Below are 16,831 nucleotides of genomic sequence, written 5' to 3'. Positions count from 1 at the left end.
CAGCCTTCCAAGTAGCTGGAACTACAGGTGTGCACTACCACGCCCGGCTAATTTTTGATTTATTGTAGATATGAGGTCTCACCAAGTTGGCCAGGTGGGTCTCGAGCCCACGGGCTCAGGCAATCCATTCACCTCAGCCTCCCAAAGGCGTGGGATTACAGGCTGAGCCACCGAGCCCAGCACTACATTTGTTTTAAAAAATAGGATTTTTTTAGGCTAGGGTGGTGGTTCAAGCCTGTATTCCCAGTACTTTGGGAGGCAGAGGTGAGATGATTGCCTGAGCCCAGGATTTTGAGACCAGCCTGAGCAATTTGGCAAGACCTTATCTCTACAATAAATCAAAAAATTAGCCAGGCAAGGTAGCACACACCTGTAGTTCCAGCTACTTGGAAGGCTGAGGTGGAAGGATTGCCGGAGCCCAGCAGGTCAAGGCTGCGATGACCGTGAGCATGCCACTGCACTCCAGCCTGGGTGACAGAGTGAGACTCCAACTCAAAAAAAATAGAGTTTGTTTCATATCTATTTCATATTTTCAGTCCTCCAAGGTGGGACACCATTCCTGGAGGTGCTGGATCTATATGGAGTGGACGGAGCAAGCTTCTATTCCTAAATATTTCAAAGCTCCATCTCACGTACCGTCCTCAGGTAGAGGGCACATCAGGTATTAAACTGATAAGAACAGATACTACACTTGATCTCAGCCAAAAGGCCAAGAAGCAATGTCTAGTTCATATTTTATTTATTTATTTTTATTTTTTGGAGTTAGAGTCTCACTGTAACTCAGGCTGGAATGCAGTGGCACACTCATGGCCACTCCAGCATCGACCTGCTGGGTTCAGGCGACCCTTCCTCCTCAGCCTTCCAAGTAGCCAGAACTACAGGTGTGCATTACCACACCTGGCTAATTTTTTTTTTAATTGTAGAGATGAGGTCTCACCAAGTTCCCCGAACTGGTCTCAAACCCGAGGGCTCAGGCAATCCACTTGCCTCGGCCTCCCAAAATGCTGGGATTACAGGCTGAGCAACAGAGCCTGGCAGTTAACATTTTAAAAGTATTTTTCACAGAACAGTATTGAAATAGCCCGAATGTCTCCGCCACAGGAGACTGACTATCAGGCCCAGTATTTAGTCATAAGGGTGGCAGAGCTCCCCAGGAGACTGAATGCACAGCCACGATAGCCTTGTGCTCAAGTGGAGGAACCTGACAGGACGAGTGCAGAACCCCAAGCCAGGGGTGAAAACACTTTGGGTAAAGAGTCTGAGACACTTGATCGCCAGCATCCTCTGAACTCTCCAGGCTGGCGTTGGAAGTCTGTGTCCCTCCCCTTGCCTGGTGACCATGAAGAAGCCTCACCTGAGGCACCCGCCGCCAAGATCCACCTCCATCTCTCCCCATTATTTCAGCATAGACCTAGCAGGGAAGTCCACGCACTCTCTCAGGGACTAACTTACCAAGAGAACTGTAAGATCCGGTTCACATGTACTGGCAAGAACTTGGGAATGCAGATGGGAGTGGCTTTTGAGAGTCTGAGATTTAGAGAGTAAAAAATAACACAGGGAGGTGTTGGCAAGGACACTGTTCCACGACTCAGGATTGAACGAATGCACAAGGACACCGGGTGTCAGTCTTGATATGCTGTCCAGGTGGCTCCTGGCAGCCTGGGTCTGACAAGAGCCTTCTATGGGGTAGAGATGGTGGAATGTAGGGTCTGACTCCATGTTCTGATGTTAACTGCTGATGGCTTTCAAACCTCACCCTTAAGGTGAAAGCTATTCCCTGTGCACCATGCTGGGTAAGCTGACAAGCCAGCCTCGGAGTCCTGGTACACTAAAACCACGCACCCCCTTGCCTGGACAGAGAAGCCCTTAGCCCGACCCACCCCAACCACAGCAAACGCCAGGCCAGTCCCCCGTGCTGCCTCTCTAGGGCTATTCTGCACCTCCTCAAGGAGCCCACTCCGCTCTCCCCAGAGAGCTCAGTCTTGAACACAACACCACCAACACTCTTACACCCTCTTGCTGTGTGTCTCAATGTCTGAACCCATTTTGGATGGGGGTCCATCTGCCTCTGAGGTGACCATGAGGCTCAGGTTGAGGGAACTCTTTTGGATGGATTTATTACGTGAGACCAGAGGGCCCGCCTGACCATGCTTTCCTGTCAGAGTCGCATCCACCAGAGAGCACCATAGAGGAGATCAAGAGACGGGAGGGGATGTTCATCAACCGCCTCCCCCTGCATGTGCTTTGTCCCTGACACCCTGGTGCTTGCACAATAAGCCCCTCAAAGGCAGGGCCATGGTGGAAGAAATGGAAGTGATGAACAGTCCCACAAGCACAAGCTTTCTCTCACAAAGCTGGGCCCAGGCCAGTTACTGGAGCTGATGAATGTCCAGCTTGTCAGAGGCAGATGCTGGTGGTGAGCCCTGGACACAGTGCCATCCCTCCAGGAACCCGCTGGAAACATCAAGGCAAGGTGATTAGGTTACATGGGGTTCCTTTCCCTCTGGAGGGACCAGTGACCCACCCCAGCATCTATACCATCACCACCATCCAAAGGCCTACAAAGTGCCTGATTTACAAACAGGGTTCCCAAAGAACACAGCATTAGCTCAAAGGACCCATTTTCTAGTGAAAGAAATGCAATAAAATGTGTTTGGCCATGGCATCCACGGGTCCTACCACACACTGTGCCACTCAGAAACTGCTGGCCTAACAGAACAGTGGAATTGCCTCTTAAAGCTCAGCTAAGGCATCAGTTCAGGACAGCAGCCTACAGAGTTGGGGCACTGTCCCCCAGGATTTAGTATATGCGTTGAGCCAATAGTGCTGTGTCCAGGAAGAACCAAGTGGTGGAAGCTGGATCAGCCCTCTCACCTACTTGCAGACTTTGTGCTCCTCACTACTGTGACTTAGGCCTGGTTGAGGTCCTAGTTTCCAGGGAAGGGAACACATCCACAGTGGAAGGAAATCTGAAACTGAAGCTACAACCGCCAGTAACTGTGGGCTCTAGAGCCAGATCAGCAGGCAGAAAGGAAAAAGTAGTTATTACCTTGGAGAGGTAAACTGACCTTGACCACCCTAAGACACAAGAATTGCTGCTATGTAAAGTGAGCAAAGGGGAACGTGTCTGGAACCCAGGAGAGTCCCTGAGGCATCTGGAACTGAGGGGAAGTTCCTGAGGCATCTGGAACTCAGAAAAGTCCCTGAGGCTTCTGGAACCCAGGAGAGTCCCCGAGGCATCTGGAACCCTGGGATGTCCCTGAGGCATCTGGAACCTGGGAAGTCCCTGAGGCATCCAGAACCTGTGAAGTCCCTGATGCTTCCATGCCCTGTCCTGACTATCAATGTAACTGGCAACTGCAGCAACCACTGCCTGACTGGGCCAGGGCGAGTCACAAGGGCCAAACCTCTTTGTGAGTGAGTCTGGTCACCCCATCAGGCAAGAGACCCCGAACAGTGGGAGCGCTGGCTGGGACAGGAGGTGATGGTTAAGAAGAGAGATGACAAGTGTAACCGACCACAGCCTTGGGGTCAGCTGTAGCCCTGAGTTGAGGCTCATCCCACTAGCCACCAGTTAGTAAGTCTTTTCTAGGAATTGGAACTGGCTACCTTGTTGCAGATGCAGTTGGAGTATTTTCACCCTGAAGAGTGAGCAGAAGCCGGGCTTGGTGGCTCCGCCTGTAATCTAGCGCTTTGGGAGGCTGAGGTGAGTGGATTGCCTGAGCCCGCGGGCTCGAGACCCGCCTGGGCAACTCATCTCTATAATCAATCAATCAATCAATCAATAGCTTGGCATGGTAGCACGCGCCTGTGGTTCCAGCTACTTGGAAGGCTGAGGTGGAAGGATCGCCGGAGGCCAGCAAGTCGAGGCTGCAGTGGCCAGGAGCATGCCACTGCACTACACTGCACTCCAGTCTGGGTGACACAGTAAGACTCCAACTAAAAAAAAAAAAAGTGAGCAGAGCAAAGCCAGGGGTAGACTGTGAGACCCTCCAGTATCTCCTTGGGCCCTCACCTCTCAGCCTTGCCTCTGACTCCAGCGTGGTGGCATGGACAGTTCCCTGTGTGCCTCAACTGGTGACATGTCTTCATTTCCACGCCAGGTTCTTCCAATGCAATACATGGGTGACAGACGGGTGGCAGCTGGCCTATGCAAAGCCTGAATGCTGAGGGACATGGTTAGCACATCCATGATAGCCTTTAGCCAATGAGGGTAGTACTCAAAGAATCACACGCCCATCCCTCATTCTTTGGGAGTGGACAAATCTGGGGGACACTTGTCTACTTCTCAGGCGATCTCAGGCAGAATCACACCCCAGTGGCCCGTAAGAGTAGCCTTAATAATACACCCTTGTAATGTGTTTTCTTCCTTTCCTGACTCATTCTAAGCCCTGCTCCTTGGGTAACCTTCCAAAGAAGTTTCCTGTGCAGAAAATCCTTGTCTCAGGCATTGCTTTTGGTGACCAAGCTGAGACACTCCAAATCCACTTTAGCTCCCATCCAGATCTCCATCTATCCAGCTGCCCATGCTGGAAACCCAGGTGTAATCCTGACACCTTCCCTGCTCCATATCAATCGGTCGCCACATCTGGACAACGTTGTCCCCGACATACACCACCACCTCCCCCTAGCTCCCCCGGCCATCCATTTCTCTTCCACTGACGTGTCCATGGGTATGGCCACCACCACCCTCCACCTGTGTGGCTGCAACACGCCCAACTCTTCCAGCCTCCATCCTGCATCCAGTGGGGACTGAGATGCAGAAGTGCTGCAGGACTGCCCTCACTCTTCTGTATCTGTTTCAGTGGTCAGCAGTTGTGTCGCGCTTGGCTAGACAAGCTGTAGGTGACTGCGGCCCCAGGACAGCCCTGCACTTCCAAACCTGCAGCTGACCGCCTGAGGCTACAGGACAGAGTACTCTTGGGAGCAGGCGAAGAGCCCAGAAGCACTTCCAGACCCGACAACATACTGGACGAATCACAAGAGCAGCCCCCACCCAGTGACATGCCCCAGTTCCCAATCCCTGTCACCTCGGTTACTCCTCACTGTACATGCAGGCGGCTCAGAAAACTGAATGACTTGCCCGAGGTCATGGTCGGTGACTGGCAGACCTGGGACCTAGCCCCAGGCATCACCAAGGGCTGGAGCTCTTTCCTTGATACAGCAGAGGCACTATCAGAAGAAATGACTGCTTGCCCAAAAGCTTTCTTTTTTTTAAATCATCTTTAATGTATTTGTAATAATTTTTTGCTTCATTTACCAGATAAATCATCTAAATAAATAGATGCTATACAGTCTCTTACCAATGTCAGTACAAAAATAAAACCGCGCTCTACACCCACTCTGACTGTCCCCAGCACACACTCACTAGAAAAGGCCTGTGCTCGGAATCGGCTCGTGCCCCAGCCCTCCCAAATACATTCATTGAGTCTGAACAAAGCTCGAAGCTCATTCTGTGCAAAGGAAGCGTTCTTGTGCTGAGACCTGCCGGCCACGGCTGGCCACTTATAAAGCAAAAGCTCACCCACCTCGGAAGCATGGCGCCTTCCCTTGGAGCGAGAGGGGAGGAGGACATTGGCAACCAGATTATCACCAGAGAGCAGTGATAATCGTCAAGCCCACTAGGCTCGGCCACACATTACGAGTGGCCATGCCAGGGGTGGGGGAACACCCTCTTCATCCCCCCACTGTGAAAAAAAGTACCTACCCGGTCTCTACATTCAGAGCGGGCGGGGGCTGGGGAAAGAAAGGCAGGTGGTCCAATACCTTCTAAGCCTCCTCCACCCCCAAGAGTACTGGCCTTCTAGAGGGGCTGTGGGGGTGGGAGTGCCCTGCAGGGCTGCTCTGGGCTGGGAGGAAGGCTGCGCAGCCACTCCCATAGGGTACCTCATAGAGGCCCCTGTCCTGGGAGGGTCCTAACAGCCCACAGCCTATTCCCCCAGGGAGCCGTGACCACAGCCCATGAACCACGTGGCTGTACTGCACTGGGCATCTCAGGTCCACCCGTCCCAAGCCACACCCTTGGAGTTCAGCCCTCTCTGGGTTGCAGGGTTCCCTGGGGGCCGCAAAGGGCTAAGTAAGAGGAAATATGTGTTTTGCTGCTATAGACAGGAAAAACAACGGCCTCACCCACACAAAAAGCCCCCACAAGCCACAAACCCACAGGCTGCACAAATGGTTCTTTGAAAGTGCCCAGGAAGCAGGAAGAATTTCCATGTCCCCAGGGGCACGGGAGCGTGACTCTTGCTGGAAGCTGCCAGCCTTGTCCTGGAGCCATGAGCCAGCACACTCAACTGGAGAGAGACCCCCCCTACAAACCTCTGCCACCTTCACCTCTGCTAAGAGCCCCCCTCCTGGAAGAGTCCTCTCCCCAAGTCCAAGCTTCCCTTTCTCCTCCCAAGGGTCCCACACTGGATGGGTGGTGAGTCTTGCTGCCCCTTCCTTTTCCTGACCCATCCCACATGTTCTCCTCGATTCCATTCCCTGGGCTGGAGGTGGATCGAGTCACCCTGGAGGGGACTGTCCCCCAGTGGAAGCACTGAATTGACCCTGGACAACTAAAGATTAAGGAAGAAGGGGAGAGAGAGACTCAGGGATCTGGGACTTCTGTCAACAGAGCACCCCAAACAGAAGTGGGGTCCAGGCTGTCTTTGGCTTGGGCACTGGGGAAGAAGGGGCTGGGGTGAACAGTCACAATCTCCTGGCCTCAGCAGACCCTGTGACTTTCTGAGGGCCCAGCACAGAGTGGGGGACAAGGCTGGCAGAGAGCAGGCAGGTTGCAAACTCCTGGCCACACGCTGTTTTCCTGTCACATCACCCTGACTTGACCACAAGAAAGGATGTGGGAGCCTTTTCCACGCTCCCCTGGTGCCGCCCAACCTGGCTTCTCCCCTACAGGTCTGGGACAGAAGGAGAAGTCACTCCTCACTGGCAGGGAAGCTACTAGCCCACAGGACATAAAGCAAGTGGCCCTTCAGACACAGCCTCTCACCAGGACATGGGCTTGTGCATGACCCACTGCACACCACAGCCCAGGAAGACATGGCAGAGGTCCCCCACAGGAACACAAGGTCACCCAAGCTGTGGTGTGCAATTGGATGGGGGGAGGGAAAGCAGAATGGAAGGAGAAAAGGGTTCCGGAGTCAAGGGCTGCCCTGAGAAAGTACTGGGACACTCCCTCCCTCCCTGACTGCCGACACACACCCACACCCACATCAGGGTTGGCTGAGTGGGAGGGGAGGCAGAAAAAGAGGGGACTCGGAAGGGCTGAAAAGTCACCTGAGTCAGAAAGAACAAGAACCCCTCTGGGGAGGAAGGAGAGAACAAAGGGTCTTAGAGCCTGCACCGATGCATCGGCACAGCGTGGCAGATGCCTGCACACCCGTAGCCTGGCCAGGTGCAGCCACAAAACACACCTGCATGGTTGCAGCAGACCCCTGCCCTCCACTGACAGTTGCAGGCAGCCGCCTAGGAACAGAGCCTAGCACGTGCTGTGCGTGCAAGGTGGGGTGAATGTGGGTGCCGTGGCAAGTTCTCTTGTGCTATAAGCCACCCCAGTTCACCAGTTCACCCCAGTCAGGGCTTCTAAGCCAGATGTGCAAGGCCCACAAGAACATGGCTATAGACACATGTTCACGGGGCACGTGTGGACATGCACACAAAGGGCAGCACACACTTGTGTGGCTGGGTGTGTATGTGAGTGTTTCTGTGAGGCCAGGTAGGGGGCGGAGCTCTCAGCAGAAGGGTCCCAGCTGGCAGCCTCCTCCCTGGGATGGCAGAAACCTGTATGAAGTGAAGGGGACATGCCCCAGCAATCTCAGACCCCTCCTCCTGCCCCTTCTCCCTGACCCAGTCACTTTTGGTCAAAGGCAGCCTCAGCAGCCCCTCACGGAGCTGGAGTAGAAAGTTCAAAATAAAGACCCAATCAAAAAAAAAGGAAAGGGGAATTCAGGCTGGGTGGGCACCCATGGAGAGGCTCTGGCCCTGCTAATGCTTGTTGACTCCCAGACCCAGCTGCCACGTCTCCAGAGAAGAGTGACAAGGGAGATGTCCTAGGTAGGGCGGCCCCGTCCCCATCCTGCCCTAGGGTGCTGCCCCACTCCCAGAGCAATGCTGGGCGCCCCCACCCTGGGTTCTGAGGCCTCTCTGTAAATGTCCCTGACAGCGAAAGGGCAGGGTGGTGAGAGAGTGGTAGAATCTTCCCCCACTTCTTCTGCTTGGTATTTCTTAAAATAAAATAATTACCCCATCCCTAGCCCCTCCCCATCTCTGGAAGTCCCCACCCCAAGCCCAAAAGAAAACAGTTTAAGAAGAGTAAAAATGGCGATTCAGAACTTCCCGCTGCGGTCTCGGAAGAACCCCTCAGCTGCCTGGGCCTCACGGAAGGTGACGGTGATGGAGTTGGCGGTGATGTCAGTCACGGTCACCTCACTGGGGGGGAGCGCAGGTGTCCAGGGAGGGGGCCCCTCGGCCAGGTCTGCATCTGCTGCAGCCACGAGACACAGACGGGAGCAGTGTTGACAAGGTGGACAGACATGCAGGCCACCCGCACCCCACCCTGGGTCCCTCTCTCTGCACCCCCCAGCCAGCTCAGGGCCCAACTCACAGCTGGACACTGAGAGGACGTCACTGGATGCATCTTTCCTGGCTAGACAGGAGCTCATCCAGAGCGGATGACAGAAAGAGCTCTTGGCTGGGTGTCAGCTCCTGAGTCCAGACCCCATGGTCCCCACAGACTACTGGCCCTTTCTGGATGCTGGATCAGTTGAACCCGATGACCCACAGGGACCTCTCTAGCTCTGAGGGCCTCTGGGCCGGGGCTGCCTTACCCTCCTCTTCGGGGGGCTGCTCAACAGGCTCCCACTCGCCGGCCGCCTGCAGGACGTCTGGGGCCGGTGACTCCTGCAGGAAGAGCTCCCGTCGATGGCTGTGACTCTCCAGGTTGGGCCCGCGGGGCGGGAACTTCTTGCGTGAGAGCCGCAGGTACTTGTGGGCCTTCCGCGGCTTGCGGAGCGGGAAGGGCAGGGTGGACACCAAGGGGCCCTTGTCCACCAGCTCGGGCGCCCCCGCCTTGACCACCCCCTCAGGGCTCCCGCTGCCGAGTGGGCGCGTCAGGGAGAAGCAGAGCTTCTCCTTGCCCTGAGCCTTGTGGGAGCTCCGCAGGTCCATGCTGTACAGCCGCTGCGGGGGCAAGCCAGGGCAGCGGGTCAGCCCCGCCCTCCCGTGCGCGGCCACACCTTTGCTCATGCTGTTCCTCCCACCCAGAGTGCCCTTCCCACACCTGTCCAGACAATTCCTCCCCATCTCATGGCCAGAGCCAGCCATCGCCCCCCCACCCACCCCAGCCAGAGTCCCCTGACCAGCTCCAGGCCCCGCCCAGCTCAGCCACGCCTCTGGGCCCCACAGAGCAGTCTCATCTCCCTGGGGCTGGGGGCTGGGGGCCATGGGGCTTATTCCTTACACCCACAGGAGAGGAGCATACAAGAGGTTACAAACTGAAAACGGACCAACAGAAAACAAATCTGGATAAACTAAGGAGTTAGCCTTCATTTAGGAAGGTAACTTTGCTTTCTCAAGGACCTCCAAAGCTTGCCAGGGGGACGTGTGGGGCAGGGGGCCAAGCCACCCAAGTGACACCCATAGCACCTCCACCCCACATCACCCAGCTGAGGGGACAGTGCCTGCTGTGGCCTGCAGGTGCACCCCAACCCCTCTGTGAGCCACCTCTCTGGAGTCCAGGCCTCTGCTGAATATCTGCCTCACCTTTGGTGAAACAGAACTGGGGCATGTTCATCTACCTATCAAGAGCTGGAGTTCATGATTTGGAGATTTGTCTTACTGACTTTGGGAGAATTTACATGAATCCATGAAAGATCCTTGCTGCCAAAACTCTGGGGAACCCTGGGTCACTCTGGACAATTTCTTCTCCTGCCACCTGTCACCAGAGTCCAAGAGCTCTCAGGAAGAGAGCAAGGCCATCAGATGGGACCCAAGAGGCCAAACAACTCCAGGATGGGGGCAGAGGTGACATGTGCAGGCTCCACTCTCAGTGACACCTGCTAACAGCGTAGCGTGTACCAAGGTGACAGAAGGAAGGTCGAACTAGGAGGAAACTGGGAAAATGCTGCAGTGGCTGGGAGGCTCCTTATTCAAAACCCACTCCCCCACCTGGCTCTGAGCCCAGCAAACTCTAAAACAAGGCAGATCCTTGTCCTTCCCTACCTCATCCTGAGAAAACTGCAGCGACAAAAGGGATATAGGGGTGCCAAGAGTCAGGTTCTGCCGTGTGACTTGGGAAGCAATTAACCTCCTGAACCCTGGTTTCTTTTCTTCTTGTTGTTTTTTTGAGTTGGAGTCTCACTCTGTCGCCCAGGCTGGAACGCAGTGACATGCTCACGGCCACCGCAGCCTCAACCTACTAGGCTCAGGTGATCCTTCCACTTCAGCCTTCCAAGTAGCTGGAATTACAGGCATGTGCCATCATGCCCGGCTAATTTTTTTGATTTATTGTAGAGATGAGGTCTCGTCAAGTTGCCCAGGCTGATCTTGAACCCATGGGCTCAGGCAATCCTCTCACCCTGGCCTAACAAAGTGCTGAGATTATAGGTATGAGCCACCGTGCCCAGCCTAACCCTGGTTTCTTTAACAATGAACCATGAAGACGCTCTCGTAGCCAGCCTCCTAGGTGGCCCCAACAACAACCCACCTCCTGGGATTCATGCTTGCATGCAGTCCCTGCCCACACAGAATACGGTGGTGTGTGACATCTTAGGCTAGGTCACAAAAGACGCTTGGCTTCTTCCCTGCACTCTTTCTTGGACCACTTGCTTTCTGGGGAAGCTGATGGCCATATTATAAGGACATATAAGCAGCCTCTGAAGAGGTCCACGTGGTAGACTCGGCCCATCAACACCCAGCACCAACTCGCCAGGCTTGTGAGTAGCCACCTTGGATGCAGATCTGGCAGCCCCAGGTGAGCCTTCAGATGAGGCAGCCCCAGCCAACATGGTGACCGGAGACCAAGCTAGAACCACCAAAGAGCCAGCTAATGTGCTCCCAGAAACCATCTGGTCCACAGAAACCATGTAAAATAATCAATGTTCATGGCTTTCCGTGGCTAAGTTAGAGGTGTGATATATTACACAACAAGAGATAACTAGCACACCTGCCCTGTAGGCGTGGTGCATGGATGAGATGTGTTCATCAGGAAGCACACGGGGCACAGAGCCCAGCAGGAAGATGTCACTTTCTTCCTAGGCCCAGTCCACACCCGACCTGACAGACACACCTACTGCATGAAGGGAGATCCATCTCCTTTGGTGAAAGGAGTGAGGGTCTGTAATCTGAAGTAGCCAGGAGGCTTGGTATGGCCCACAGGCATATGGACCAAGAATCCTTATTTTTTGGCTTCAAACACCCTTCCTGGTGGGCCTTACCACATGAAGGGGAGCAGGTATTCTTACCACCCAATTTTGAAGGTGAAAAGACTTGCCTACAATCACATACAGGTTGAGTATCCCTTATCCAAAATGCCTAGAACCAGATGTGTTCGGACTTCAAATTTTTTCAGGTTTTGGAATATTTATATTATACTTATGATCTGAACATACTCAGTCCAAAAATTGGAAATCCAAATGCTCCAGTGGGCATCTCCTTTGAGCATCATGTTGGCGCTCAAAGGTTGTAGATTTTGGAGCACTGCAGATTTCAGATTAGGGAGGCTCAACCTGTAATGACACTGTTTCCAACTCCATCTGCTTTTCACTGCTAACCATTGAAGTCAGCAAAGTGCATCTAAGACCTAAGACGTGGGTACTGGGAATGCTGCGTAGTCTAGGTCCCCACCTGACAGAAGGCTGGAAAAAGAGGCACTGTGGGCTTCTTCCCACTCAACAACAACATGCTTCTGGAGTCCAACACTCCAAGGCTAAGACTCCAGAATTCAAAGAAGCTCTGCTTCTTGGATTCTAAAATTCCAGTCTCCTTTGCTCCCTCAATTCTAAAGTTTATGTTCCTGAGCTTCTGAAATATTACAATTGCGAGTTTGGGGATTTTAAGCATCAAGAAGCTCAAAGCTTTCATGTCTTTTTTAAGGCAAGACTCTGAGCTTTCCAGATTCTAGGACTCCATCAGCTGGATGCTCACCCTCCTCCCGCCACGGCACCTCCCACCAGGCTGTCCATTCTGGCACCAGCTCCTCATTCGGGTTTCCCCAGTTCCTTCCATCCAAACCTATCCATAGTGTCCCACCCACGGTACCCAGAGTCCCATTTGCGGTGTCTTCTCTGGCACCCACAGTGCCAGGGAAGTGTAAGTGGATCGGCTCAACCAGCCAGCACAAGTGCAGAGGGTCAGGAAGCCCAGGTCGGGCAGGGATGGGAAGGATGCACAAGGCAGGTGGTTACCTGCAGCAGAAGCCGCTTGGGTTTCGGACCTCTCTTCCTATACCCCGATGCTCGGTCTCTCTCCTCCCTGGGGTGCGAAGCAGGTGGCAGAAGAAAAGGAAACACTGGTGACATCTAGGGGAACGTAAGGAGTCCACTTCACCCACCCTCTGCTGTCTTCCAGGGAGGGGACACCCTCCCAAGTCATCCCACCAGTTGTCCCCATTGCCCGGTGGGAGTCATTCCAGTGGGATCAGATGTTCAACTCCTCGGGCCTGTCTTCCTGTCTGACAAATAGAGAGGGCAATCACTGAGGTGGGTCTCATGCAGCATCTCCCAAAATATGTGGGTCTTTACTGGGTCATGTAAGGACTCAGCTCTACATGCTTCTGGGGAACCCCCAGAAATGCAGCTACAGTTTCTACTCTCAGCAGAGTTATATAGAAGCCTGTCAATCCCATTTGCCTTGAATGTCCCGGGAACTACTGAAAATGGTGAGTCTTCCTGCAAGTGAAGCCTTGCCCAGGCCGCTCCCCACTAAGGGTGTACAGAGCTGGCAGAGAGGACAGGCTCCCACCTCGTCTGCACCTACTCAGGGGATAGGAAGAAAATGAACCTGTCCTGAGTGTCTGGCAGATACCAGACGTTCTGCTGGGTGCCTTCCCCACACATCACACACACACACACACACACACACACACACACACACACACCACAAGAGGGGAATGCTCATAGATCCACATGACACACGCTGGACAACACAACCAGAGACTCCAAGCAACAAGGCCAAAAGCAGTAAGGAGGTTCAAAGTTGCTTCATCCTGCCTCCTATTTCAGCTCATTCCATTCACCCTCTGCAGCCCCCACTATAGAGGCCAAACGGGCAGCATGTGGAGGCCAGGAGCTCAACCCTACTTCCCTTCCTGGTCGTGTGACCCTGGGCTAGGCTCTCAGTCTGTGCTCAGCATGTACCAGTGAACCCCACAGCATCTACTCCAAATGTCCGGGCATCCTCTGGGCAGGAAATACCTCTCCCACAGGACACCCATCTCCAGGAGAGCAGGAAAGGCACCTGGCAGAGGATTTGAATCCAGGCCCTTGATACCTGCCCACTGCTCTCCTTTACCACATTCCAAGACATTCTGCAGGATTCCCAAATGTCACACCCTGTTGTACCAAGGCCCCTCCACTTACCCGGGAGGCAGGAAGAATCTGTGGGACAGGGACACCATGATTTTTAAAGGAAAGAACAGTGAAACTTGTCCTTGAACCAGTGGCAGGAAACCTCCTGGGGGAGGAGCAATGAGAATCCAGCACTGAGGGGCAGCACAAAAGCCCAGACTTGGCGTTGGGGGTCCCAGTCCGTGTTACGCTAGCTCCCAGCTGTGAGGCCCCTAGACAAGGCCCTTAACTCCTCAGAGCCTCAGTGTCCTCATCTGTCAAATGAGACCTTCATCCTTGCCTCCAGAGGATGCCGTAAGGGTCCTAGTACAGCCAATTTTGTGAAATGGTCCCACGTGGCATTGGGTGGGTCAGGAGGCAGGGACAGCGGTCAAGCCAGACACATGCCGTGGAGGGGAAGGGTCAGATCATGCTCAGAACCCCTGTAGGACACTGGCAGCCGTGGGAGACTAACTTTCCCCAGGGCTATTCGGCTAGGAGGTGGCCAAAGGGGACAGGCCAGAACTCACAAGTCCCGGCCCAAGGCCACACTCCCGCCCTGGCCTCTGTTGAGCTTTATCAGACTTTGCCTCTCTTGGGAAGAGAATCTCTAGAGAGACTCTATCTCTAACCTGAGAACGCTGCCCCTCACACAGAGGGTACCTTTGTGAAGTATTTTTATATCCTTCCCCGAAACTGAAGCCTCCTACAGGCCCCTGTGAGGTATCACCCTGAGGAAATCGCGGTGCTAGTCAGGATGGCCCATTTTATAGCAGGGAGACTGAGGCCTGGGTGGGGTAAAGGAAGTGACCAACATCACCCAGCAACAGGAAAGGGACCTAAGGTCCCTCGCTAAGCTGAGACTCAGCTCCCACCACCTTCCCCCGGCTGCAGACATGGACATCAGACGACTCCACCCTTCCCCCAGTGACCCTTGCTCAAGCTCCCTAGGAAGCCTCAGAGTGGCCCTGAGTCCAACTGGGCAGCAGGCTGAGGATACTTACTTCTCCTCGTAGGCCATGACAAGACGGGGGTCCAGGATGTGCTCCTCGGGCTCCCACGTGCTGTACCTGGGGAGAGAAACAAGTCAGCTACATCCCCCAGCTGCTGACCCAGGGCCCACTGCATGAGCCTTTACCCTATCCTGGTAAGATGCCACTGTCACCTACTCCAAGGACTGGCCCATTCTGGGCCTCCTGAGGGTTCTGGCAACACCCTCCTTCATACTACACTAGAATCTAACTGAATCCAACTTCCAATGAGACCCCATGTGCCCCCAAGACCCCCAGGTGTCTGGAAGAGAGCAGGCCCCTGCAAGCCCCAGGCTGCCCTTCCTGCTCCAGGTAAGAGGGGGTAGAAAGGAGCAGGGACTCTGGTGTTGCACTCACTGCCTGGGTTCAAATCCAGCTCTGTCCCCAGCTAGCTATGCAACCTTGAGCAACTTACTTCTCAGCTCTGTGCCTCAATTTCCTCAACCAGAAAGGCATCCTTTGCTGATGAAATGTGTTCACTAAGTGTTTAAAGACCAGCCTGGTGCACTGTAAGCACACTGTCAGAGTCTGCTGCCACTGCTCCTTCCCACCCTTTAAGCCCCACGGTAGGGGAGAGGGGGCCCTCACTCCCTTCTTCCTCAGTACACACATCTGTACCCAGGCCTGACCGTGCCAGATCTGAAGCTCCCTTGTCTATTGGCTGCATGCACAGCAGGTGTTTAGTAAACATCTAGTGACCGGACGGTTGAGCAATCCTATCACAGGCCTCCTGGGTATTGCCACAATGGATCTTCCACCCCAGCCAGAGAGCATCCCCTGCTAGGGCAGACCTGGTAGTGATAGCCCAGCAGTTCCAGAACTTACCCATCTGTGGCATGGCCTTTGGTGACACCTGCCACATCCTCATTCCACCTGCAATCTTAGTATCTGCCTTTAAAGCAGCTCATGGTTTTTAAATTATTTTAAAAGCAAAACTATGACTTCCGTAAATGTAAAAACCAGTATCGTTCACCAGGTGTACAAAACGTTCAATTAAAAAAGATACAGATACAGTCATGCGCCACGATGTTTCAGTCAACAGGAGACCCACATATTCCATGGTGGTTCTATAACATCATAATGGAGCTGAAACATCCCTGTTGCCTAGTGATGGCCTGATATACTGACCTGTGTAGGCCTAGGCCAATGTGTGTGCTTGTGTCTTAGCTTTAACAACAACAAAAAAAGTTTAGAAAGTAAAAAATAAAAATTTTTTAAAAATAGAAGCTCATGAAATATACAGAAAATATTTTGTACAATGTTATTACAATGTAATAACAGTCAAAAGCTTTTTTAAAATTAGAAAGTCTATAAAGTCAAAACGCTACAGTAAGCTAAGGTTCACTTTTTATTGAAGAAGAAATTCTTTATAAATTTAGTGTAGCCTAAGATTTCAGTGTTCATGAAGTCTACGGTTTCAAAATGCAGAAAGTGAAACTTTCTTTTGCATTTACGGTAGAAGTAACCAGAGCCCTCCCCTGCCAAATACGGGTTGAAAATCCTCCACAGTAACCAGTTAGAAGGGGAATTTGGTGTTCCTCCGTGCTTGGCCTCACCCTCTCTCTAGCGGCTGAAATGCCTGCAGCGTGCTCCTCACGGCTCTGCAGTTCTTGCTGAAGCAGCTGCTGTGTGAATCCTAGCAAGGCCCTACCCTTCTCTAGACCTCAATTTCCTCATCCCAAGAATCAGCACCACCACAGCCAACAGGTGCACTGACGACTGCCGGAAAACTCGCCCCTCCTGCAAAATACGCTGAGGTCGGTTCTTAAATTACTCCAATTTTACAGATGAAAAAACGGAGACACAGAGGTAGGTTCTTAAATTACCCCCATTTTGCAGATGAAGAAACTGAGGCACAGAGGTTGAGCTACTCGCCCAAGGTCACTGCGTCGGTAAATGGCCAATCTGCAGCTGGACCCGGCTTGGTTCTTAGCCACCCTCTACCTCCGGGTCCCTCACGGGTCACTGTAACCTGGCCCTCGTCGGGCTGTGCCCTCCTGGGGAGAGGACCGTTGCCTGTCTGGCCCCGGTCTCCCGGGTGTGGCTCGGAGCCTGGCACACAGGGGGTACCCAGCAAGAGTCGGCCGGATTAAGAAAGGGGATCGTTTGGGCCAGCTCCTTCGTGGGGGGACTGGGAAGGGGGATCACACAAGTGTTCTCGACCGCTCGGATCCCGCCACGCCCCTCCGCAGTGCGGGAGGCCGCAGCGAGGCACGCGCTTCCCAGCGGCCGGGCGCCGGCAGGCCAGGAGCACAC

At 53.6% G+C, this 16,831-nt stretch overlaps 1 protein-coding gene across 1 annotated transcript in view; it reads right to left on the bottom strand.

Moving 5' to 3' along the window:
* Window positions 1-5,204: 5,204 nt before the first annotated feature.
* The window catches only part of CBX7 (chromobox 7), an 18,833-nt gene continuing 7,206 nt past the window's right edge, over window positions 5,205-16,831 (bottom strand). The window contains exons 3-6 of the mRNA XM_021708334.1: window positions 14,549-14,614; window positions 12,405-12,471; window positions 8,829-9,180; window positions 5,205-8,485 (exon numbers count right to left, since the gene is read on the bottom strand). Of these exons, the coding sequence (XP_021564009.1) occupies window positions 8,328-8,485; window positions 8,829-9,180; window positions 12,405-12,471; window positions 14,549-14,614 (643 nt within the window). The 3' untranslated portion in view covers window positions 5,205-8,327. The remainder of the gene's footprint in view (window positions 8,486-8,828; window positions 9,181-12,404; window positions 12,472-14,548; window positions 14,615-16,831) is intronic.

Source organism: Carlito syrichta, unplaced genomic scaffold (assembly GCF_000164805.1).
Source record: "Carlito syrichta isolate Samal-C Ts95f unplaced genomic scaffold, Tarsius_syrichta-2.0.1 Scaffold135784, whole genome shotgun sequence".
NCBI classification, from domain to species: domain Eukaryota; kingdom Metazoa; phylum Chordata; class Mammalia; order Primates; family Tarsiidae; genus Carlito; species Carlito syrichta.
Note: the sequence above shows the minus strand (reverse complement) of the source record. Positions and strands in the feature narration are given on the sequence as shown.